Source organism: Glycine max, chromosome 8 (genome assembly GCF_000004515.6).
Source record: "Glycine max cultivar Williams 82 chromosome 8, Glycine_max_v4.0, whole genome shotgun sequence".
Classification (NCBI taxonomy): Eukaryota; Viridiplantae; Streptophyta; class Magnoliopsida; order Fabales; family Fabaceae; genus Glycine; species Glycine max.
In genome coordinates, this window is record NC_038244.2 from 14,818,331 (window position 1) to 14,844,100 (window position 25,770).

At 32.2% G+C, this 25,770-nt stretch overlaps 4 protein-coding genes across 9 annotated transcripts; 1 reads left to right on the top strand and 3 right to left on the bottom strand.

The window, feature by feature from the left end:
• The first annotated feature begins 1,937 nt into the window (after positions 1–1,937).
• LOC102665221 (fasciclin-like arabinogalactan protein 19) lies at positions 1,938–5,386 on the top strand. 4 transcript variants are annotated; one of them, XM_014779077.3, is made up of 4 exons: positions 1,938–2,541; positions 2,643–2,678; positions 3,314–3,454; positions 3,531–5,386. In XM_014779077.3, the coding sequence occupies exon 4, from the start codon at positions 4,331–4,333 to the stop codon at positions 5,210–5,212; it is 882 nt and encodes a 293-aa protein (XP_014634563.1). In that variant the 5' UTR covers positions 1,938–2,541; positions 2,643–2,678; positions 3,314–3,454; positions 3,531–4,330; the 3' UTR covers positions 5,213–5,386. The 4 variants fall into 4 exon arrangements, with proteins under 4 accessions (XP_014634563.1, XP_014634562.1, XP_040874202.1 ...); XM_014779076.3 differs by having other exon boundaries at positions 4,342–5,386; XM_041018268.1 differs by having other exon boundaries at positions 4,353–5,386.
• Positions 5,387–9,141: 3,755 nt separating this feature from the next.
• On the bottom strand, positions 9,142–11,429 carry LOC100801424 (COP9 signalosome complex subunit 8-like). Of its 2 annotated transcripts, XM_006584524.4 has the most exons (6): positions 11,385–11,429; positions 11,184–11,279; positions 11,013–11,092; positions 10,670–10,851; positions 9,746–9,853; positions 9,142–9,471 (listed from the first exon to the last, which is right to left on the bottom strand). In XM_006584524.4, the coding sequence occupies exons 2-6, from the start codon at positions 11,265–11,267 to the stop codon at positions 9,332–9,334; spliced, it is 594 nt and encodes a 197-aa protein (XP_006584587.1). In that variant the 5' UTR covers positions 11,268–11,279; positions 11,385–11,429; the 3' UTR covers positions 9,142–9,331.
• A 1,326-nt stretch (positions 11,430–12,755) lies between these two features.
• Positions 12,756–16,221, bottom strand: LOC100789962 (uncharacterized). The gene is made up of 2 exons (XM_003532927.5): positions 15,363–16,221; positions 12,756–13,287 (listed from the first exon to the last, which is right to left on the bottom strand). Exons 1-2 carry the CDS (start codon positions 16,035–16,037, stop codon positions 13,201–13,203), a joined length of 762 nt encoding a protein of 253 aa, XP_003532975.1. The 5' UTR covers positions 16,038–16,221; the 3' UTR covers positions 12,756–13,200.
• A 5,404-nt stretch (positions 16,222–21,625) lies between these two features.
• LOC100801958 (pinin) lies at positions 21,626–25,553 on the bottom strand. Of its 2 annotated transcripts, none has more exons than XM_041018269.1 (10): positions 25,338–25,553; positions 25,184–25,259; positions 25,016–25,081; positions 24,753–24,932; positions 24,541–24,654; positions 24,186–24,257; positions 23,057–23,140; positions 22,857–22,957; positions 22,463–22,547; positions 21,626–22,230 (listed from the first exon to the last, which is right to left on the bottom strand). In XM_041018269.1, exons 1-10 carry the CDS (start codon positions 25,361–25,363, stop codon positions 21,832–21,834), a joined length of 1,203 nt encoding a protein of 400 aa, XP_040874203.1. In that variant the 5' UTR covers positions 25,364–25,553; the 3' UTR covers positions 21,626–21,831. The 2 variants fall into 2 exon arrangements, with proteins under 2 accessions (XP_040874203.1, XP_014634565.1); XM_014779079.3 differs by having other exon boundaries at positions 25,155–25,259.
• Between the last annotated feature and the right edge of the window lie 217 nt (positions 25,554–25,770).

A 25,770-nucleotide genomic window follows, 5' to 3' on the forward strand; every position in this document is an offset into this window, starting at 1 on the left:
GTGCTTTTATATTATGTATGCGTGTGTAACAAAACATTAAATTTATCCATTAAAATAAATTCAAAAAATTAATTTAGTTGACTAAATTCATAAAATGTATACGATTTAATAGTAATTAATTAATGTTTTATCAATAAATTTTATTTTAGAAGATATTGTATAAAAACATAAATAAAACATTTAATTTAGCTATAATTTTGCATACAATATATTATTAAAATAATATTGTATTACGTAATTTGATGATTAGATATAAATTTATATTTTTATAGTGCAAAAATATTAAATGAAATAAGTGTTGGATTAATTAATCCCTTATAGGGAGTGTGTGAGAGAAAAATGCTTTATGGTATTTTGAAGACTATTATGTTAAAACATTAAATTTGATTGATAATTATTTTTCCTTGTAAAGCTTGAAGTATTATCGCTTGAGAAGTTAGACCATAAGACAAGAGATTGGGGAAAAGAGGTAAGCGAGAATAAGATATCTAAACAAGTTTTAAATTTCTTTAATTATATATACTCGTACTCACCTAAAAAATTAGATTTGGACTCATTTATTTATTTATTTATCAAAGAACAATGGTGAAGTTAATAAAGAAAGAAATATACTTTTGTAATATTATAAAATGACAAAAAAATCATTTAATAATAATAATAATGTATTTTTATGGTCCATAAAGTATTTATAATTACTTAATAAAAGAAAGAGTTGCATTTAATTTATATTTATGATAATGATGATTTTTATTTAATTGAAACTCTAATTTGAGTAATGTGGGGGGGTGATGGAACTATTATTTGTCTAAAACCATTTAACTAACCCGATTGGTTGAATAATGAAGTTTCTTTTCACAAAATACTCCTGAAGAAAAAGATGCATCATGGACAGCACAAAAGATTCCTGTCCAATTAAGCTATTGATTTTTAAAATCTTGAAACCTTTGATAGCTATATAAATCCTTGGTGGAGCAAGAGAGTCGGCAAAAACCAACTAATATTCTACTAATTTATGAGTGTCCAAAGGAATGCAATGAATTATTAGTGGTAGGTCGTATTCAAGGAAAAGGGAAAACAAAATATTATTGTAGATGAAAAGTGCATTTAACTTAGATGAAAATGCAAAATGCATTTGGGTTGCCAACTGCCAAAAGCTGAATAGACAATGCCAAGTGGGAATTTAACCCTTCTTTCTTCTTTCACTCTTTCGTTGCCGTCCCCCGTACGACACCACGCGCTTTTAAAGGTTGCGAATTGATGCTATCAACTTTTTTTTTTTTGTTTTTTCAATTTTGAATATCCTTCCTTAAAATAACTAAAGTCACGTAATTATATTTTAGAGAATAAATTGTAGTCATCTACTCATCATCATTATTGGTTGAAATAAAGGTTTTAATAATTTTATAATTCGTAAACGTTAATTTTAACAACTTTGTACGTGTAGTAAATTATGAATTTGTTTATTTAACTCTTTTTTTTAGTTTTTTTTATTTATTTATCAATAGGTATAATTATAATTTACTCTTTATAGTTTAATTATGTATTTTTTAAAAGTAAATCTTTTTATGAATATTTACGTGAGATAATTATTTTAATCTAAATTTTTAATAATTTAAAATTTATATATTAATCAATTCAGCAAAAAATTGTATGAATCAAGGAGATTATTGGGCGCTTTGGAACTTCAATATATATTTTTCATTCACAAAAGTTTCACCCGGTACCAACAAGGAAGGATGCAGAAGCTTGTGTGTATTATACCCAATAACTACACCACCATTGTCAATCTCTATTTCGATTAAAAAGGTTGTGGCCAATGGAGCGGTATTGTGTTTTCAGGTTAGGAAGGATATGTTGCAGAGGCAGTCATGGTAGAGTGTGTAATGGAGAAAGTAAGGAATCAAGATCAGATCAAGGCACGTGATATTTTTTTAATTGCGATATAAAGGCTAAAAATAATTCTTCTCATTTCTCTTTTAAAATCTATTCTCATCTGAAACATATAATTATTTTTTCTTATTTGTCTATCATAGTACGTCCTGATTAGAACATATCAACTATATCATACTTATTAGTTTTTTTAATATATAAAATTATTTAACATAATTTATCAAGGTTAATTATTAAGTTAATTATATATATTAATCTATTTATCATTTTTTTCTCAATTGATCTAATTTAGTTAATCATATTATAGGTTTTGACCTTGTGTATGTAAGTTTAAAGATGTTTAGGCACCTATAATTTGATTCCCATACATAATTGTCAGTTTCTTTCTAGTTTTCTCAATGGAAACTCGTTATAATTTGAAGAATGTTGTTGGCTTATGTGTTCTTATTTTTTTCCTTTAACAACTTGTTACATACCTCGTTTGCTTTGTAACCATGGCAGTAAAATCAGGATTTGTGTACATAAAGATGGAGTATCAACAAGTCTTAATTTCAGATATAGATGCCCTCATAATACTCACAAGTGCAGTGCCACAGACAAAACTTGGGTTTGATCCAACCAAAGGACTAAGACCAGAGTTCTATTTTGACGGTGATGCATATCCTGAACTATTACAGTTTCTGCATTATGCTTGAGTAGTTTTTTAACTTTATCACCTTTTTTACCATATTTTAATGATTTTTACATATTAGGTTGACTGGATTGGGCAGAAAAATCAATAGATGCTGGTGAGAGTCTATTTCTTTTTTCCATTAGTGGCAGTAGTAAAAAATTTGACAGGAGTTTTCATCTTTTCAGAAATTAAGAAAAATATATCAATATTACATAGGTTCTGCATATCATCCATATATATAGTCTCTTGATAGACTTAATGGAGACTGAAGATTAATTCCTAAGCTGCTATTAATATAGTCAATGTCCATGAGTGCTAAATGCATTTTATCGTGTAATACATGAACATAGTTTTTACTAATAATTTCTACTGTATCACCATTGAACTTCTGAGTAGCAAGGATGTGGAACTTTATGAGATAATAAATTGAATGCCCGATCAAGTCTTTAATAATGATTGAGCATACGAAGTTAAATGGTTGCTTTTGGTTTAATTTTTTACATTTCTGTTCTCTGTATGTATTCCAGTGGGACATGCACACACACTTTGTTCTGGAAACTATCAAAGTATATATATTTTTTCTTTTTAGAAAATATTACTTGTGAAGTATGCAGAGCATGTGGCCCATTTAGCTGAAGTTGCAGTGCAATGTGAACGCATGGGGTTGTGGGCTCAATATGTAGGCTGTGTACTGGTGTATAACTATAAGTATGTGGAGATAACATGTTTTTTCTCTCCCTAATTTACCAGGATGAATTGTCTAGCACAAAGAATCAACTTCTACAGGGTTTTTCCCCCGATGATGCATATCCATCAGGACCTCCATTATTTATGGAGACATCAAGACCATGCTCTCCTCTTGCTTAGACTGAGCTCCCAAATTTTGATGAGGTAAAAGTCTCCAAAATTTCATCTCCAAATTTTATGAACAGTTAGTGTTACATATATATAATGTAATATAATGCAGAGTTTGATTGAAGAGACACAGTTGGAGTCTGTTAATATGCCAAGATATGGTCCTACTGCTAAGTTAAACAATTGATTGATGCAGAAGGATCTTTCACTCTTCAAAAGTTGGAGACATTCAAGTCAAACAATTGTTTGTTTCTTCTTTTTTTGTTTAAAAAAAAAGTATATTTGTTTGTTGTTTTTTCTTCTTCGTTGAACGTTTTTTCTTAGCTTACTAATTAACAAGAATGAATAAACTTATTTGTGTGAGGATTCAACTAGGGCAAGTATCGGCTGCGCAGGTCACTTTGGCATGCGTTAATGGATAAATTTACTGTGAGAGTTATCTCACTTCTTTCCTTCTGTATCTTTGATGTTATTAAGATTTTTATTTTTATTGTTATCATAATTTCTTTTCTCTGTTAGTTTTCCTATTTCCCCATTCCTATTGTAAACGGAAGTTCAGTGATGAGAAGTGCTTTCAAGCAATCTATACTTAGTTCATCCAGCTAGTCGGAACTGAAAAAACACATACATACGTTACAAACTAATTTGAATATATTCAAAGATTACAATTGAAATGTCACAAAGCGTATTATTAATTTTTATTCTTTATTTTTTGGATTTGAGTTGATAATATAATAAAGCCCACGAAGATGCTGATTAACGCAGTTGTTCCAAAGCCCATCACAAAAACAAAGGACCAAGGAGGGTGGCAAAATTGCAATAAAATGCGAAAAGTATTAGCATAATGGTAGCAGTGATAATATTTTGAAAGAAAAAAAAAAAAAGCCCGCGAAAATAACCACCTTCTTGGAAATGACGTGTAGTTTGGTTCCAGTGTGGATGATGGTGGCGTTGCTTATGGTGGCCAACGGCGTTGGAGTGAGAAGCATACCGAACAGAGAGTTTGATTCGATGCTGAACACCGTACGAGCAAGAGGCTACGACCTCTTCTGCAACGCGATCGTGACCTCTGATCTCAAAATCGATATTCTCTCCGACGCAAACTCATCACGCGACGCCTTCACCTTCTTCGCTCCCACCGACGCCTCACTATTCGCCCTCGACATGACTCTAACGGCCTCGTCTTACACCGACACTCTCCGTTTCCACGTCGTCCCTCTCCGCCTCTCCCTCGCCCAGCTCCGCCTCCTCCCCGACGGCTACACTCTCCCCACGCTCCTCCCTCACCGCCGCCTCCACCTCGCCCACCGCACTTCCTCCTCCCCCGCCTCTATCTCCGTCGCCGGCGTCGACGTTGCTTTCCCTGGCATCTTTTACGGCCGTAACGTCGTCGTTCACGGCCTCGCCGGTATTCTCAGCCTTCGATCCAACAACTCTCCTTCTCCTTCGCCGATTCCTTCCGAAGATCGCTGGTTCTTCTCTCCAAGAAGTAGCCCTAACTCGCCGGCGAACCATCCGATTCTTGCTCCGTTCCACGTCACGAATCGGTCAGGTTCTCCCGCTCCGTTTGAGGCTCCGGCACCGGCTGCTTCGCCGGTTGATGCTCCAGAAGGTGAACCTGATTGGACGGTTTATCCTCCGGTCGCTGAGTCTCCGAGATATCCTGATTCGGCAATATCACTGCCGCCGGAGGAATATTCCGACTCGGCGGCTCCGGCGCCTGAAGGCATCCGAAAGTGTCTGAATCCAGATGAAGGATTGGAAGAGTCAGTCATGCAGTGCTATGCAGCATAGACTAGCTTAGTACTTTTCGATTTGGAACCATTAATTGATGATGAAATTCTTCAAGTTTCAGTGACCTTGAATGCAGAATAAGCTTGCTTTTCTTTCTTGTTTCTTTGCCCAGAATTGTTGTAGCATTTGGACTTTGAAATTTCAGTGTCTCTAGCAAATCAATAGAAATGTATATACCTGTACAAATTAATAAAAACTTTGATTTGTTGATATTTCTTATCTTCTGCTTGCTTCGTGATGTTGCATGCCCACTGTAAACGAATATTACTTACAAATATGCATCAGATTTGTCTAATTCACACAAGATGAAAAAATGAATTAAATAACTCTACTTTTAATGATCAATAAAATTTATACATTTGTAATTGAAGATGGGTTAAAACAAAATAAATATATAAATTCTATTTATCATTGAAGATGAAATTATTTAATCTTATTTTTATCTTGGTCAATTAGACACATTCATATGTATGACACCAAAATTTCATATACACCTTGAGATATATGATGAAAAAAAATGTAATAAGTGATGAGATATGAATTAGAAAAAAAAAGTATCATATATATTTAGAAAAACTAATATAATAAGTAATGTGATATGATAAGTAAAAAAAATAAATAGTATTAATAGAATTTTTGTTTGGAAGACAATATTAATAGAATCTTTACATTCTACACTGACACTAATACTTATGGGTTCATAGGCATAGCCTAAGCGTTTTCATGTGTCATATTATTAGTTATTATGTGTCTCTCAACTCACAGAATTCATCCCTCATTGCTTATATTTTGGATATCTGATTTTTATTTCATCATTAAAAAGCAGATACCGAAATAAGGATTGGGGAGTGCAAATATTTTTTAGTTTTCATCACCCTTCACTCCTTCAGGCTTCAGGTTCAACCGTTCGAGCATGGGATACTGATATATTTTTGCAAACATTAGGAATATGTGATGTGCATGCAATCAATTAAGTTGACTAAAAGTTGAATATTTTTATTTTGTTGACATTCTTAAGACTTCCATGTTGAAAAATTAGTACGTAACTACGTACCAGGATGAAAACAACCGTGAAATGATTTTTTTTTTTTCTTCTTTCATTGTGGAGACTAAATAAAGAGAAGGAAAAAATTATAGAACTCAAGTAAACTTTTTTGTTTTCTTAGAGGAAAAAAAAGCAAAATAAATAAAAAGTATTTCTTTTTCTCTATTTATTTTCACTCAAATAATAAGAAATTAATGTGAAAATATAAGTGGTAAAGGAATTTAGATGATTCAAGATCATCACATATTTATGATTCTAACCAATAAATAATTATGTGAAGTGGATAATAAAAAATATATTCACTAAATTATACATATCAATAACTATTTAGCAAAAATTAATTATAGGTTTAATTACATATTTAGTTCTTATAATTTTTAAACTTATCTTTTTTAATTTAATAAGTGAATTTTTTAGTTTCTAAAATTTATATTTTAATTCCTAAAAAATTCATGTCGTTAAATTTTTTAAACTCTATTAATTAAAGAATTTTAATGACAAAAACCTTTTAAAAATTAAAATATAAACTTCAGAAATAAACAAATCCACTTATTAACTAGGATAAAAAGAAATAAGTTTAAAAATTATAAGAATTAAGTGAATAATTAAATTATAATTATATTATCTCTATTGATTAGGACTATGGATAACATGATAATCCTAGACCACTTAATTAATCGTTATTTAGGTATATTATTAGTTTGATTTGATCTGATTTAATTATAAAAAGTATTTTTATAATGTCTACAAATTTCAAAATTATATAATATTTAATTCAATTTTATTGAATTATATCATTTGATATAAACAGCCTAATTAAAATTTAAAACTAAAATGCTCTACACTCGCCCTTTCTCATGATGGGTCAAACGGATTCACGACAACGTAGTGCACAAAAAAGACGTGTTGAAGACTAAAAAAATCATATAATAGAAATCTTTTATAGATGAAAAAAAAAAAGAAGAAGCAGTTCTTTTTTCTATTATGGGTTGAAAACAGAATGAGTCCTATTCTTAACATCCAATTTGCTCTTCTTTCTGAGGAAGGATCAGAATAAATCACAATCCTTATCATTGAAGGACTAGTTAAGTAACTTGCAGAAGCATATTACAACCCAACACATAAACGTGTGTTTTTAAATATAGAAAGCATGATGATGAATTGGTGATATTGGCTAAAAAAAAAGCATGATGGTGACATTAATTGAATAATAATAATAATAATAATAATAATAATAATAATAATAATAATAATAATAATAAAGCAATATTTAAAAAAAAACTAAAGAAAAGATAAAAAAAAAAAAAGAGAAAAGGGAAGACGTATGGTATATATAATAAGCGGTTAACAACAATTTAAAATAAAGTCCTATAAAATGATTTCTGGGGTCTGTTTTGGTTCACCATTATTTTTGTTTGTATCTCGCAATGGCATGCGAAAAGAAGAAGAAGAGGAAGGGTTCTTATATGTTCAGCGCAACGGAGATTGAGGCGGCGAGGCAGCTCGTAGAACTTAGCAATGGCAGTATCAGAGAAGTAGAGGATATATTAGCAGAAATAGAAGAAGATGAACGCTTTAGGAGAAGAAACAGCAGGTATCGCTTTATTCAAGATCTATATAACGTTACACAGCCTTTAAGGAGCCACGTTGAATCTTAGAAGCTAACTTCAATCCAAACTAGTGTATATAATCTTCGATACTTTTATTTGTAGAGGTTATCTATTGTATTTGAATCTTATGTAATCCTTCTTCTTGTAAGCATTAATCATAAGGTGAATGAATCATATGCGGTAAATAATTTTATGTTTCCACAGTCCCAGTCAGTGACAAATTCAGAATGGAAGAGGAAATTAATTTACAACATTTATCTTTTTACACTATTTCTTGTAATTATTATTTTAATCACGGATTTTTCCAGAATACGATTTTATGTTCCCACGGTAACCGCAAGTTTGCAGTTTATTGCTAGGCAGGGCAACAATAACATTGGTTCATTAGCAAGTTTACCCAATCAGATTATTTCTGTTCTAACAAAGGATATTACAACAACACATTTAATACAAGAAAGCCGACTCAATAAAACATTAAGGCATGTTTTAGTGAAAATAAATTAGAAACATTTCTAAAAGAAAAATGAAATAAATTTTTCATAAGAAAAAATTAGCTTTATACATAAGTTGATTTTAGAAATTCTCTTATAACTTATCTAAAACATGATTTTAACTTATACATAAGGTTCTTAAAAAAAACTTATAAGATTTTTTTTTGAACGGCTATACATAAAAGGTAATTTTAACTTAGGGAGATATTTATTTCATTTTTTCTTCTGCTATAAATGTTTTTGGATAAACTTATTTTCTTCCATTTCGATATTTTTACATTAGTAAGTAAAAATCCAAAATCCCATGTATAATGGCATACAAAATGATTGGATTAGATTACTTTTGAAAATTATGATCTAATTAATATTAGTGCTAATATTCAAATGTGTTTGGTGAATTAAATTATATTCCAAACAAGGAAAATCATTTCTTATGTAAATAATTCTGAAGATTATGATAAATAGTAAACAATCATTTTTAGTTAACTTTCATATTTCCATTTTATCTTTAACAGTTAATTTAAATTTTAAAAAAACCATTCTAAATAACTTTTTGAATTCTTTACAATTTTTCTACTTGAAAACTAATTAATTTAGACAATTTAAACAAAATAGATTATCTTAAACCCACTTTTCACTTAACGTGTCTAAACATAAAATTTATTTCACACAATCTATTATAACAATAATCAATCGCATCTTGTGGTTTCTCCCCAAAAGAAGTCTAATGTCCAAATTTGTAACTGTTCCACTGTCATATAAGAGACATTGAGAGAGGCAATGTGAATAAATACCAAGTGAGATGCAAATTTCACCAATCAGTGCTAAAGTTCAAACACATACAGGGTCAGCTACAAAATTATCAACAGGTTATATGCACTTTCACGCATCTTCAAGAACATAGAACATATGATTGATCAATTTGAGAATATTTTAGAAAATAAAACTTCTAATTCCTACATAATTAAAAGCTTCAATGCTCAAGATGGAAGACATATTCTGTCAATCGCTGCAATTTACTCGGATCAAGTTTCTGCTCTGTCACAACAGGTTGCTTCTTCACAATAAGCATCTGAGAGGCAGGGTCCACAGTCCAGCCTTGCTGCAAAACATCTAAATTGTACAACCAAAAATGTCAATAATAATAACAGAGAGGGAGGAGGAAACAAACAATTGATAAAATTTAAGCCTTTGCCAGAAAGAACAAATACTCTGCCAATGGAAGATATAATTTTATAGATAGGTCATTGTTGTGATATGCAAATTGTCATGATCAAGCTTAGCAACCAAATTCACCATCAAGAATCATGATCATCTTTGGGCTTCAAGTACAAAGTGTAATCAATATCCAACTTCTAAGGCTTCGAGGATAGGGAAAATAACTTACAATTTGTAGCATCATCCTCATTCATTCCCAGAAATAAAGCAGTGTCTTTAATGCTTATCGTAGAATAAGCAGAGAGAAGCAGCTGAAACATCTCCTTTGTGTAAAGTTCTGGAAAAAGTTTATTGGTATTAAAATTTTTGCTGAACTAAACATCTTTGAATAAAATAAAGGTGCACAAGACTTGTGAACTCAAGCTATATGGAAAAGCAATCCAAAACCAAGAATCATATTTAATAAACCAATTGCAGAAGTTACCATGGAAGTAGTACATTACTAGTTTACTACTTTTAGTTTTATACAATATCTATGGAACCTTTATCTTCAGTACATGTTGCCCCAAGAAATTACAGCATTCATCTACATCTTTTCATGCTTAAATAACAGGGAAAGGGAAGTCCAATAGAAAACAGATTTTTAATCACCAGTCTTTCAAGTTTTAACTATAATACATTTTGTTCTCATCAAACTAATTCTAAGGTGCTATTGCTTTCATTCATTACAGCAAGCATAGCAAAAAATAACATTATATATATATATATATATATATATAGCACCATATAAAACCAATAAAACTTGATACAGATTAATTGATCCATACATCCACACTTTACCAATTCACCCACACAGAAATTACCGAGTTAGTTTCAGTATAGCATACAGTCTATGATCAACATTCAACAAAGGTAACACGTAACTGGTTATGATAAAAGTAAGGGCACCATTTTAATAAAGCAAGAGTCGATGATAACAGCTTCATTCTCAGAAACTGAACAGAATCAACACATATACAGTTAGACGGTTAAGAAGATATTCAAATTCAAAGTGAATACAATCATGCCTTAATTATAGTGAAAACACAAGAGTTTCTACAAAACTCACTTATGTCAGCTAAAAACACACACTAGAAAACTGTTAAAGTCTTGCCTGAAAATGCAGCAACTAGGGTTTGGAGTTCCTGAGTCCAATCAAAGCCACGGATTGCCTCGTGCACTCCGGCATAGTCACGTAACCAGAGCTTCTGACCAATTTTCCAAACCGCGGTGACTTCAGGCTGGCTCTCTTTGATTGAGGAAGGTATTGACTTCCAAAGAAAGCGCGCACTATTGCTGCACACAAAATCACAGCAGCACTTCCAAATTGACATAAATACATAAAAGATCAATCAATTGTAAAACAGAATTTATTTATTTCAATAAAAAATGTGAGTAAAGTAATAGTATTATTCATTTGATTGACATGTAAAGCGGGAAAAAGTGAAGAGAGATACATGTCGTGAACATAAATGTGAGAGAGGAGGTGAATTGTGTAGGGCCAATCGTCCTGATAAGCAATGCCCTCAGCTGCAACCTGAATTGAAGTAATCAGAAACACAAACCCTAAGGAAAATGAAAAAATAAAGCCCAACACAATCAAATAGATTATAGGTAGAAATAGGTGCCTGAAGCATCAAGTTGTCGCACACATCCGCAACCTTGTCGTACGACTTCGAATCCAACGCAGCCCTCACCGAAGAGAAATCCATCACTCCCAATTCCTATAGCAGCAAAAAAACCAAAGAAGCTAACCTCGATTAAAAAAAACCAGTTAACGCGAGTTGTTTTACGCAACCAAACACGGCACTACCGTAGCCATACGGTACCTCAATTCGACGCGAGTGAAAACCAGCTTCTGCTCCTCCAGCCAAGGCCTATATATAGTCTATTGCAACGACGTCGTTCTTACTTGCGTCTATGACAGTGCGCAAAATAGTGTGCGTTCCTCTTAATGGGTCCAGCCCAACAATGTATTGGGTACGAGCGTGTGTGAGGCCCAAAATAGTCTTCTTCTTCTGTCCAGAGACCGTGGAGCGACCAAGTGCTGGATTACCGTAATGATTAGTGATTTTTTTTTTCGTATGAAGTATGATCAGTGTGACGGCAATAATTAGACTAAATGACCCTTAAGTAAAAAAAATAAAAAAGGACGGTAGTAAAGGACTAATAAAGGTACATTATAAAAAAAAGGACTAATTAATGTTACCGCATTCCAGTAAAAAAAAAGGTTACCATATTAATGGGCGAGTGGGATAAGTTTGCCATATATGGTTATGTTAACCTGACATTTTAGAGTAATTAGGTAATGAGTTTCTCAAAATGAATTAATTAATTAAATCATTCAAGTTATTTATTTGTTTAATTAATTAAAAACTCTTGCGTAAATAATTACATGTGTTCTATATCTTTTTTTACCAAACATTTGTTCTATATCTATTAATGTTTAATATTAATTTTTTACAACATTCATGTTTAATAGAGATAAAATACTAGTATTGTATTTGAGTTGAAATATGTTATTTAATATCTCATTCCTGTAATAAATTACTATTATTATATTATTAAATAGGAATATAAGTGAAAACATAATTAATAACGTCAATAGTTTTCAATTTTTTTTTTAAAAAAAGGACATGGAACGAAAATAATATTTACATAAATGATTAATTTTAATGTTTTACAAGCTATTACATTGTGATTGTAATTATTATGACTGCATCAATCATATTTATGAAAGGACTCGTGTTTAAAGTCAAACTGAATTTAATCAAATACTACTATTTTGTTTGGAGTAATATATGTATATTTTGTGTCAAACTTAGTAGTTTACACTTCCTTTTCTTTCTTTTTGCGAGGTATATATATATATATATATATATATATATATATATATATATATATATATATATATATATATATATATATATATATATATATATATATATATACATATAGAGAACTCGTGTGAGTATTATAGTGCTATCCATATAAACAAATATAGAAATAGCGTATGTAGGCTCGTGCTCTCTCTAAAAATACCCCAAAAATCCGCGAATGGAAGACATAAAAAATTATTTTCTTTCCCCAAAAGGGCTCTTTGTGTTTACATAAAATTTTAGAGCCCAAAAAAAAATCCCACATTACAGATCTTCTTACATCAAATTTCAATAATGAAATAAGCAAAACTTCTGATGCACTTTTCAAAAGCAAAAAAAGATGAGGGAGAAAAAGGTTGAAAAGGGTTAAGGGGCAGAGAACAAGCAAATTAAGAAAAGCCCATGAGGATACCTCACCCACTCATTGGATGTACTTTACAGTTTACACGTTGTTCCGCAGATTTCTGTCTTCCAAGAGAAGTAACCTATTCCAATAAAATTTTGCAAAATTCTTTGAGAAAAATGTTAAATGTCCCTAATTTGATATCTATTCCAAAACCTTTTTCCTCAACTTTGCAGTTTAACAATTTGTTGTGACTCCTCCAATAACCATTCTAAATTCCCTCTAACACCCCATCCCCACCCAAATTTTCTCTCACTCCTTTCCCTTCTCATTTCTTCCTTAAATTAGTCGAATAAACCGAGGGTCAAGTGAGAAATTGAGTGGAAGATAAGGACATTGATACTGCCACCAAGAATGATATCATCAAACAGTCAATCCATCGAACCCACACTGCTTGTAAGTCAGAGATTGCTTTCTTGGACTGATCACTATAGCACAATCCACCGAAACCTGTGTAATTGAGTTCTTGTCGTTAATTTATTGGTAAAAGTAAATGTGCTAAATATAACTTAGATAAACAAAATAAGAAGTTGGAATAATTACATGAGCCCCACAACACAGTTTCACTGCTTACAATACAAAAGATGGGGAGTTAAAATGTTCACACTAGTAGAATGTGAACACAGAAGAATGATCTCACTCCCACCCCATGTGCCGCACAAACAGGATAGTCACATGGTAGAAAGTAAAATAATATGACAGTAGCTTTGACAATTCTATGCTTCGATTTTGGTCTATTGCAAACTTTGAATTGTAAAGTTAGATGAGGGCATAAGAAAACTTGCATAGTTAGTTAATCTGACATCTAATAGCATCACCCTATATGAACATGAACCCCCTAAAAATAAAAATAAAAGGCGAGTCCTCCGCATTAAGTTTCCTTTCAAAAAACAACAATTTTTTTGGAGAAAAAAAGGGGAATTAAGGACAAACACTATAATGAACATTATTAAGCTTTAGCTGGTGTTGACACTGTCGTGTAGTAGTTGGTACCCAGGACTGGACTAAGAATCCAGTGACCTGATTCAACTCTGGTGGGACCTAGCAATTTTATCATTTTCTTTGGACTTTTTAATCATTCGCTAGTAGCTAAAGTCGAGTTCTAACCCCCAAATTCCACAGTTTTTATATTCCTAATCCCCGTCACACCCCTATTTAATTTAAATAGTAGTACAATTTTTTTAAAACAAAATGCGAGCCCTCGATATTAAGGATTTCTCTATTTTTTTTTTATGCAAATTCTCTATTGTTATGCTTATGCCCTCATAAACCAGAGAAAGTGCACTAATCAAGGTGAGAAAAATTCTGCTAGCACACAGCAAAGAGTCACTGAGGCTATTAGAATGTCTAGCCATGCTATTCAGACAAATGCATAAAAGAGCGTGAAAATAAAGCACTAAACAGAAACCTACAATTAAGGGCAAGATTAAAAAAAAAAAAAAAAAGCGATGCCCCGAACTCGATTTCACGGACTACTATTTCTTAGTTACAGTAAATAGTGAGACTGATTTTGAACACATAAGAGTATAATCTTTTATTATAAAAATATAATAAATATTTTCTTATTTAATATAAAGCTATAAGCTATCGCTTTTAAACATTTAAAATCAATCTAAAGAGTCAGATGTTAGTAAAACCGTAATTTTAATTATCAACATAGAAAAGTACTAATATATATATATATATATATATATATATATATAATTTGTATGTAACACGAGTCGTAAGAATGAAAGCCTATAAAAATTATAAAAAGAAAGAAAAGACCTAAAAACCGAGTCATACATGGAAAAGAACTCCTTTCACAAAGAGGCACTAATAGGCAGACTATGAGAGGGGGAATAAACATAAACGAAAAAACAAAAAAGTGGAAAGGAACAGCCCGAAAGATGTATCCAAAAATAAGTGAATGTGATCCAGCGGTGTCGCAGAAAACTGAAAAGTATGGCCAAGGAAAAAAAAATTGTATCAAATCATTAATAAGCCTGTGAATGTCAATGTCAATGTCAAGGGTGGAAGAAATAGAACTATAGAAGTCTCAGTATCTAATATCTCCATCTTGAAGACAAAAATTCATCCAAAACCAAAACATTGTATAATGTCTTAAAATATTAATATTAGTATCCTTGTATATTAAAACAAAATAGCTTTCGGCGCAGGTTATCACAGACAACGTGGTACAGTACTAGTGTTATCGGCAGCGCACGTTAGCGAATGGGGGAAAAAAGAAAAAGCAGAGGGTAGTGGAATTGGCAGTTGCAGCTACAGGAGGCAAGCCACCGTCCCTCCGCCACACTCAAGTCTCAAGTCAGAATTCAATAGCAAAAACAAAACAAATTTCAGAAGATGTATGTTTAATTAATCATTTGTAAGCTAACCTAAATTGGGAAAGTTATTTATGTTATAACAAGCCCACACTGGTGGAGGAAGATTCGAATTCCCCCAAAATTAACGAACTACATTTGCCGATAAAATATAAAAAAGAGGCAATTTGAATTGAGAAAAAGAGAAAGAGTGTTAGTTACCTGAACAGCAGGAGAATCGAAGTTGATGACGCGGATCTTGGCAGCAACGTCTCCCAAGACTCTCAGGTCGACTCGGTCGTTGAGGGAGGCGTCTCGGATCAAATCGGCGGCGTCCGCCTGAAGCAAATTGACGCGATCGACGGCGATGGTGGCGATCACCTGTCGGGTGCTGTGAGGTTGCTGGAAGAAGCCGGGGACGGTGGCTTTTCCGAGGGGGATGCCGCGGTACATGACGGTGAAGCTGGACTGGCCGTACCTGATCCCGACCTTGTTGGGGTTGGTGGCGGCGAAGAGGAGGCGAATGGTGAGAGACAGGGAAGCGGTGGAGGGGGAATTGGGTGTGATGCCCATGTACTGCACCCCGACTTGCTCCAGATCGAACTGCGGCTTCTTCGGCTTCACCGCTAGGATTATTACCAGCACCACCGCTAGCACCAACAGCGCCAGGAACGAGAATAGAAGGAACAGACAGCAACAGCATCCTTTGAACGACGCCGACGACGACGAACGAGCTGGCGTTGTCGGGTGGTACTGTCGGTATCCATTGTAATTTGCGGCTACTGCTGTCGGTGCCGCTGCCGCTTCCGGTGCCGCTGCTGGTGGCTGTGGCGGTGGCCATTGTCTTCTTCGCTCACCGTTAGGCTGTGGGTGGTGGTTTCCTCTTGGGGTGGTCATTCTCTCTCTCTCTCTCTCTGAGTGCGTTTGCCTGGGTTGTGTTGGGTTTCTTCTTCTATTGTGTCTTCTGTCACTATGTATTGCTATCTATAGCTATTACAAGTTCAGAACCGGACAGAGAGAGAGACAGAGAGAGAGAGAGTGTGGGTGTTTTGGCGACGAGGGTGACCTCTTCTTGTTGCTTTGCAAAGTAAATTAAAGGATAATATAATAATATTAAATAAATTGTACTCAAATTATTTATTCAATACTTCAAAACACAAAATCAGAGTCTTCCTATCTTTGTTCATGTTCTATATTATTAATAAGAGGATAAAACTGTTATAGTAAGAATCAAATTACTGTTCAATATATATATTCATAGGAGGAGTGTTTGTAGTACACTTATTATCTATACACACTCTTTCAAATTATTCAAAACTATAAAATAAAAAAATTATTAAATAAGATGTAAAACTTATTTATTTTTGTAATTTTTAATAAATTTTCACAAATAAAAATAATATGTTAAAGAATATATTAGAGAGGGTGATATTAGCATTTCTCATATTCATATGATTTAGTTTTTGATATATTGTAGTACATTGTTAAGAAAGATTAAGATTTTGAGTTGGTATTGCTATATGGAAAATTAGTTGCACGATTGTAAATTTGATCTGTTATAGTGAATAATAATTGTGTTCTTAACGTGAACGATTTCATATAATAAAATAAAATGAACAACAAATTCTAATTAAAGGGTATAAAAAATCAGGTTATAATCTTCATTTGGTAATTTCCTATATATTGCTGTCAAACTACATAAACATTTTTTTAATATTATGTTAATGTTAGTTCAGATTTTCGCCCACAGTGTGAAATCTTGTCATATGAAAATTGTGTTCTCTCACAAAGTATATTCTCGAGATTAGCACTAATCCTCTGCTTTATAGTAAATTATTATTGTTAGTAGTATATTATCCGAAGCTTAACTTATGTTCATATTATTATTTCAAAGTATGTGTAAAATCTTACAAACAAATTTTAAAGTGCACGTCTACATAATAAATTGTGAAAATATTAAATAGTATTTGTAAAGTAATAACTGACGTTACATTGCGAAGTGAAATGCTGATGAAAGACAAGTTGAAACATGGTGCTGACGAATGCCTGCTATTTCAACTCGATAAAGTGATAAAAATCTCCATGGCTCCATGTTTGTGCGGAACATGTTCTTTCCTTCTTAGTTTTGATTTTTTTTTTGGGGGCAGTGTGGGGATGTTAAAGCCATAAGAACAAGTTGTTGGGCTACAATGTTACAGTTGGGTGTATCTCAGATTCGGCCTGCTATGCTTTCGTAACAAAAACGAAGTTTGATAAAGAATTTTTGGTATTTTGATCATTCGATTTTAGTCCTTATTATAATCTCTCACTCAAACTTTAACATTACTCTATTCTTTTGAACGTAAAATATTGCTAGAAAAAAAGACATGGCATTCATCGTTGGTGTGCAAACTCCACCTTTGTCCCCCCAGCTTTTACAATACCTTACATTAGCTATTGTGATTATTATTGATGAATACTAATGCTTTTCGATTTCTTAATTTCTGCAATAAATACCTAGATTAATGCTACTAGAAGAGAATTAATTTTTTTTCACCCTAAGGGTTACTACTATTCTTTGACAGTATGATTACTCTCTAACTTGCAGAGATGATACCTAGAAGAATGACACGTTGTGTTGTGCTAATTTTTTATGAAATATAAATTAGTTGAACTTCAAAAAAAAAAAAAACTCATGACTATTGTCTATATTCAATAAATAAAAAGTCAGGTTTTTAATTATATTGAGATCAATAAAATTCTTTCTAATAAGAATCTAAACTCAATAGTTAATTATTCAAAAAAAAAAATATAGTCATGTTCACTATTTATTTTCGATTTATGCCTTACTATATGATTTAATATTAATTTTGAAGAGATCATGTGTGGATTGTGGTTTTCCCATGAAACTAAAGAGTATCTTGCAGGAAGAGAAATTATTTGCAGTCTGAACTGTACCATTTCGATGGTAATTATTTGGTGGGCTGGCTGAAATGAGAAAAGGACAATTCTCTTGAATTCAAGAGATCTAATAGGTGCCTTGTTGGTATGAAATGGATTCTTTATCTCTGTGTGTGCTTAAGATTTATGGGTTTGTATGAGGCGATTGATGTTTTTTTTTTAAAAATGTCATTTCTATATAAGAGAAATCACATGAACCATCAAAATTAATACACTAATTTTTTATAATCTCAAGGGACCATTTGAAATGAGGAATAATATGACTAAAGTATTCGGTTAGTTTGGTTATTTCAACATCTGATCGTAGGTCAAGGTTATCTCAAATCAATCACACTGGAATATCGGTACATAATTCAATTAATTAAAGCCAACTTAGCCAAGACTTTTGAAGTAGGCACTAATCACAACACACTTTTCTTTCCCATTAAGAAAAACCTAGAACTTCAAGAGATTCATTCTTTGCCAATTCACCTTCCTCGTCTGCTGTTCAAAGAAATTAAAACTCTTGTTAATGATTGAAAGAGGAATGTTTATATTATGATGATGACCAACAGAATGAGGATATAGACACGTGAATAAAAAAAATGATTTGTCATTTGAATTTGATTAAAGATGATTAAGACTAAGAAGAGGGAAGCAAAAAGAACTCAATTTATAGCTAGAAATGGAAACAATAAGTGTGCTTTTTATTTTCTCTTTAACTAATGCATTTTTTTTCAAACTTTGTCTCTCACAAATTCACAATGCGTACGTGTAACGAAGTTTTAACGGGTAATCAAACATATCCTAAAATGTTAAAAGTCAAACAAAAATGTGGCAACTTTTAAGCAAAAGCTTTTATGCTGTTCTTTTTCATCTCACAAAAATAAAAGAAGGATGGATCCATATCGATCCCACTAGCTAGGTTGGTTCGTGCATTTGCACTAAGTAACGGAAGCTAAAGGCTGGTGTCACTTGAGGGTGAAAATAATAAGTACATTTTTGGTTTGCAATTAAAACTATTACGGCGTATGTTTCCATGCAATTCAACGAATAAAAATAAAATTAAAATTAAAAGAAAAATGTTCTTTTGTAAAAATAATTTTATCTCAAACATATTTTTCTATCTGATTTTCAAACATGCAATAAATCTATAAGTGCAACCCAAAATGGGATGACTAAAGATTAGTTCTAACAGTGTATGATATAGGAAAAGTTTAGAAGGAAAAAAAAGGCTGATAAATAATTAGTGGAACTAATTCCAGAAAGGTAGAAATTCTAAACTCCAAAAGGAAGGACCCAATTGGTATATTGACATGATTAAACACAATGATAGTACATAATATAACAGAAAACAACACCAATTAAACGACAAGTTACAAGCTTAATTGGTTTGCTTTATTTGAAACCAGATGGCTGGAAAAGAACTCACTCGGAATCTTTTTTTCTCCATGTTTGCTCGTTGGAAAGTTCTCTTTTTCTCCCTGTTTTGAAAAAGCAACGCTGTTTGGAGCTTTCTTGGAAACTATACAAATAATGCTTCTGCATTTCTACTTGATTTTGTATCATTGACCTCGAAACCGGAAGGTACTGTATGTTAACATAATGAATGCCTTCTTTCTTAAGGCAATGCTTTGCATCATCAAAAATTTCTAAAACTTTTTTATACAATTTTTTGTATAATAAGACAAAGAAATAGAAAAAGAGGAGAAAAAAATGAAAGATAAAATTAATTAATGAAATATAGAGAGATAAAAAAATGTTATAATATATATATATATATATATATATATATATATATATATATATATATATATATATATATATTATAAAAATGTTATATAAAGTTATGTAATATGTTATTATCTATCAAAGCATCTAATTTAATTGGACGAGGAGTGTAAGTGAATTATTGTAAACATGGTTAAGAAGTTTATATTTATTAAATATATAATATCAACCACGATAGACATGATTGATAGTGGTTTGTGTTTCTTAATTAAGTGATCTAGGTTTCAAATCTTGTCCAACCATGATCTTCAATAAAGATTAATCGTTGCTAGATCTGATTCTTACATTTTGTTAAGACGAAATAATATATAGAGTTCTTTATAAACGAGTATTGTAAAGTTTAAAAATGATTTTAGTCCCTTAAATTTAGTCTAGTGTTGTTTTTTGGTTCCCATGATTTAAATTTCCTTTTTTAGTCTCATTTTAAAAAAATGCTTTTTTTACCATTCTATGGCAAAATATAGGTTTAAATACAATTTTAAAGACAAAATGCAACAATGACCCAATTTTGATGGATCAAAAACATATTTAATCATATTGTAAAATATAGGCTTAAATAATTTGATCCTCTTATTGTACCAAATCTATAATTTTGATCCTCCTATTTTGAAATAAAGATATTTGATCTTCTTATTTTAGAAAATACGTAATTTTGGACATATCTTTAATTTTTCTTTATGTCTCACATTTTAATTAGTTAAATCATTTATTGATAGCAGCTTAAATGAATATGTTATGTCTAATATCTAATTGGACAAAAAGAACCTAAACCTAAAATAGGAGAATAAAACATCTCTATTTTAAAATGGAGGAACCAAAATTGTATATAAACATATATTCCATTAAAAATATAATATAGTTTCCAAAAGAATTAAAAATGTTTTTTTCTTCTCACATTAATATTTTTTAGGACCCCTTTAATCACATACCTTGTGCAATCACCCATCCGGGCACTCCTCAAAATTGGGCCTGGTCAGTAAAAATTATGAAATTATTTTATATCAATATCATGATAAAAAAAAATTATAATATATTCTTCATTTAATGTATATTTTATAAGCTAATAACACACATGATTCTAACATCAAAAGTGACTGCACAATATTAATTAAAATTAGAATATCTTAATTAGAAAAAAAAATCTAAAGAACCTTTATATTATAGTAATAAAATATAACAAATAATAGTTTTTAAATTCATTATATATAGAGGAGGATTAAGTTAAAGTAACATACTTTGTCTATTTGTTTTTTTTTTGTTCAAAATACTTTTTCTATAATTTTGCATATTGAAATTTATTAATTCCATCATATTAAATTAAAAGTTGTTATACAATAGGTTAAGTATATAATTTTTTTATAAATTTTAAAACTAGTTGATATTTTATTAAATAATTTAGTCAGGCATTGTAAATTGTGAAATTTGCAAATCTTAACTGCTCGTATGAGACTAATTAAATTAATATAGCATTATGAAACTAGTACAGGTATTCTAGTGATCATGCCTACATCCATATAATTGCTGGTATGAAACTAATTAAAGTAGCATAGCACTATCATGAAACTATTCAGGTATTATATTATTCTTCGTGTCTACATCCATACCAGCAAATTTGCAAATACTTATCGAGGTGAATACCCAAATCCATTTTATGGGAAAAACATAATCTATTAAAAATATTTTTTCTCATCGCAAATTTTATTTTGTCGCTCCCTGGAAGCCAGATGAAAACTCACGCAAATTGAAATGAAATGAATGCATGCTAAGTTTGCTCGTTGAGGGCACAAACCCAACAAACATACTGTGCATTAATCTGGTTCTCCCAAGGCAGCAATACAAAGAGAATAAGTGAAGAAAGTTCAATCGAATACAGAAAATACAAAAGGCTATAAATCCGAATACGTAAAGCTTAGAATAGCAAGGAATAAACTACAAAACAAAAATAACTCAGAACTACTGAAAAGGGTGTCCTTGCGGGTGATCACTTCCCTTCCGCATTCTCGCCATCAGCCACAGGATCTGTGCTGGCATTACCTGCTTCCGTCTTAGTTGTATCATCAATCCTCCTACCAGAATCATCATCTAATTCATCATCCATCATGTCATCCTCTCCCACATTTATATCTTCCACATCATCATCATCTTCATTATTGTTTCCGTCTGGGATCTTTCTTTTCTTGGGGCCATGCTCCAGCCTATGAGTATCCAACTCTTTGTCCATTGTCTCCTGCAAATTTTGGTCATTGTTTACTTTCCTTGCATTTCTTGCATTCTGCCATCTCTCCAATTCCTTCTCAACATTGGCAAGATACTGCTCCCCAATCTGTTTCTGATACTCAGACACTTCCTCTCTTCTAGCATTCTTCCATTCAAGGAAAGCCTGAAAAGTGAAAAGATATGGATATTTCACACAAAAAATACAATTTAAATGGCCACAATCCTGATTCTAGTGTGATAGTGAGTATTCACTCATAAACATCCATGTAACAACAAAAAAAAACCATCAATATTGGAGGAGATTTAACGGGCAAATCTGGGATGGCTGTCCATGGTGAACAAAATGATGCTATAAGATGAAGACCAAAAGAAATCAAATTTCCAAGTTTGACAACCTCTTCTTTGCGCTTCTCAAGTAATGTAGGATCTTCATCCAAGGGCTTGTTAGGCAAATAGTAGATTGGAGGCTCTGCTTTAGTCCTGCAAATTTAAATGCCACATTCAATCAAAGAAGTACCAAAAAATTTAAAGAAAAACTTCCATATGTCTACCTAAAATCCTGCAATTAGCAGGAAACATCCAGTCATCAAGTTGCTTCAACACTACAATTCACATGAACAGAAACTTATCTTCGTCTGAATAAAATGTGAATATGGACACTTTTGGACCAAAATTAAAAATAACCTGCAGAGCATAGCATTATTTGATATCAGATATAATAGATGTCCAGTTCTTGAAGGGACTAGCTATAGACTCAGGCCCATTAGCTTACAGTTGAAAAGGGCAAACCTTATAAAATTGCTTAGTCTTTTACGATGCTCACTCCACTGAAGAAACAGCAGCTCCAATTTCTTTTCTTCTGTCTTAGCAGCCACACGAGCCCTGAGAGTCTGATGGGAATAGGTAAAAAAAATATAATTGTTAATGAGAATCAGAATGTAGCATGATCTATTATGAATAGCAAAGAATAGTTATTATTGAAAACAAACCAAGTCTCTCCTTCGTTTTTCAGCAATCTGTTCACGCTCTTCTTTCCTAAGCCTTTCACTTTCTTCACGAGCCCTTTGCTCAGCCTAGGAATTAATTTCAAGCTGTTTGAGATGGCAAGAAAAATTCATATAGCATTGGAAATCCCAAGTCCAAATTTAAAATGGCACATTCCACCCTAACCTAGTCACCGACTCACTATTGTGTTAAATTCCACCTTGTCCAACCAAATCGGCAATGAAGTTAATCTATAACAACTCAGGCTACCTTCCAGGGGTATAGATATCAGTCACATGAATGCACATCAGTAAATGTTTGCCACTAAAAGAACATGTAACAGCATTTTTGAGACTTTGGACCATATAAAACTTGTACATTCATTTGATTATCATGTACAATCCCAACCACCAGTCATCTAAATATCATATATACAGTAATTAATTGCTAACTTTGATAGCCAATTTGGATAGGCTGGGTGAAATTTGATATGTTAATAGTAGGGGGAAACTGCAATTGCGCTAATAATCTTGGGGTGGTCAAGGGAAGTATACCTTGACATTAATTTCATGCATATGACATGACAGAAATAAAGAGAATTATGAATGGAATGCATTGTTTAAAATTGATTTACATATGATCGCACTTATATATGCTGTGGCTATCAACGCAAGGGGCTGAGTTAATAAAAGATTAAAATGTATTATGTTAGATTTCATCTTAAAACTAGTTGACACTAAGTGAAGTTGCCCAACAGATATATAGGCTGCACCCCGAGAACTGAGGCAGGCGATATGGGTCTTCCTAACATATTCTATGGCTTATGACTTATGATAACAAGTCCCAGTAGATGTAACATAATAAACTCCACATATTAGGAACAAGTCAAATTAGTATTTCTGCAAAACAAAAACACAAAAAAAATAATGCATTCATCAAAATGTTTCAGTAAGTCTTTATAAAAGATATCTTATCATATATTGATATTAATAAAGATAATGGCCATGCATAAATTTATCCAGAGTATAATTCAGAATCTACATAACCTTATGAATAAGGTGGATTGACTGAAAATTTTTAAGGACATATTATATTTAAAGGCACAAGTGGCAATAGTAATGGACAAGAACTTACTCTTTGCAAGGAATTAGATCTTCGCATATATGCCTCTGTTCCTGAGAGTTGCATGTCTTCCTTTCGGAATTTCTGGAACAGTTCAGAATAAGACATGTAAAAAAATATAAGAATAATGATAGAAACAAATAGCATTGATAATTCAATCAGAACACCTGCTTACATAGACGATAAGCACTTATAAAAACATTGAAAGTGACACTGAAAACAGTGTCAAGCAGAAAATTCAAGATGGAAAACAATTATTGAGAGAAAGAGATAGATAGAGATATGTCTAAAACCAAGTAAGTAATCTTTATTTTTTATCCATGGGAATCGGAAACATTGTCAGGAGAGCAAGTAATCTATCATATACCTCGAGAGTTCCCAAAAGCTGGCCCAACATTCTTTTGTTCCTATTAACCAAACTTGGATCCTCATTCTTAGGCAATACCCTTGGAACATGATCTGTATTAGGAACGTCAGAAGCCTGAAATGGACAACAGGCTAAAGTGTTAGTTAGATATACAAGTTGAAACCAACAATCAACGAACAAGAAGGTAAGGTGATAAAATTTCAGTTTAGTACCTTTGAAGTTTTTTGATTGCTGATATCTCTCTTAGACCATCCACTTTGGTGAGAATTGAAAGGGTTGCTATCATTCTGGACCAGTGCAGCTGTCCCATTGACAGCTTCATTAGTCAAATCCTTTGTCTTTCCATCTTCTTGTCCTGCATCAGCATCTTCAGGCAAGTCCCCATCATCCACCTTCATCCCCAAGCACAGATTAAGTTAAAAAAACACGAAAAAACAAAACGAACAACCAATACATTATTATTAATAATTATAACCTTAACGACGGCAGATGAAAGTCGACGCTTGGAAGGAGGTTGATCTTCAGAATCGTTCCTGTCTCCCTGAATAATAAATATATGAATACAATGAATTTGGAGTGAACCCTAAAGAGAGAAAGAGAGAGGGAAAACTAACAGGGCGAATAAAGGGTCGTTGGCGAACACCGTTAGTGCGGAGAGCAGGAGGACCCGGCAAGGCACCTCTGCGAAGACCTCGAGGATCTCGAAGCCTTTCCGAAATCTACAAAAGTAACAAATAAACATAAGAAACGATTTCAACACATAAACACAGATATGAATATGCAGAGAGAGAGAGGACCTCGCGCTGTTGGCGAAGAAGCTCATCGATCTCGTTGCGGAGTTCTTGCTCCGTCTTCTCCACTGCCATTGGTAATTGGTGTGAGCACTAAGCACCACACCGCTCTCACTGTTTTCGCCTTACAAAAACCAAAACCCTGGCTCGCTCCCACAGCTCAAACCCTTTTTTCTAATCCAACAATCTTATTCACAGGGAGGACGATTACTTCACATTATTTTTTATTTTTCTAATAATAATGATAAATTATGAAGAAAGTTTAGAATAAAAAATTCTCCATTATCGACATTTTCATTGGAAAGAAAAAAAAACTAATATATAAAAAATAGATTATAATTAAAAATGGTAATAAATAAATGTTTTCAAAATATAAATTATATTTTAGATTTACTATAAATTATTTGTATTGTAATAAAAGGTTATTTATAATTTTTTA

Bases quoted from the DNA above. Each gene is read 5' to 3' on its own strand.
- LOC100801958 (XM_014779079.3), bottom strand. From the start codon at position 25,406: ATGGCAGTGGAGAAGACGGAGCAAGAACTCCGCAACGAGATCGATGAG. The intron at 25,260-25,337 runs GTCCTCTCTCTC...TTACTTTTGTAG, and splicing joins TTCTTCGCCAACAGCGCGAG to ATTTCGGAAAGGCTTCGAGA. The intron at 24,933-25,015 runs GTTATAATTATT...TTGGGGATGAAG, and splicing joins TTTCATCTGCCGTCGTTAAG to GTGGATGATGGGGACTTGCC.
- LOC100801424 (XM_006584524.4), bottom strand. From the start codon at position 11,267: ATGGATTTCTCTTCGGTGAGGGCTGCGTTGGATTCGAAGTCGTACGAC. The intron at 11,093-11,183 runs GCACCTATTTCT...ACTTCAATTCAG, and splicing joins GCGACAACTTGATGCTTCAG to GTTGCAGCTGAGGGCATTGC. The intron at 9,472-9,745 runs GTAAGTTATTTT...TGTACAATTTAG, and splicing joins TGAGGATGATGCTACAAATT to ATGTTTTGCAGCAAGGCTGG.
- LOC100789962 (XM_003532927.5), bottom strand. From the start codon at position 16,037: ATGACCACCCCAAGAGGAAACCACCACCCACAGCCTAACGGTGAGCGA. The intron at 13,288-15,362 runs GTAACTAACACT...TCAATTACACAG, and splicing joins TCGATTCTCCTGCTGTTCAG to GTTTCGGTGGATTGTGCTAT.
- LOC102665221 (XM_041018267.1), top strand. From the start codon at position 3,315: ATGAATTGTCTAGCACAAAGAATCAACTTCTACAGGGTTTTTCCCCCG. The intron at 3,455-4,341 runs GTAAAAGTCTCC...AATGACGTGTAG, and splicing joins AGCTCCCAAATTTTGATGAG to TTTGGTTCCAGTGTGGATGA.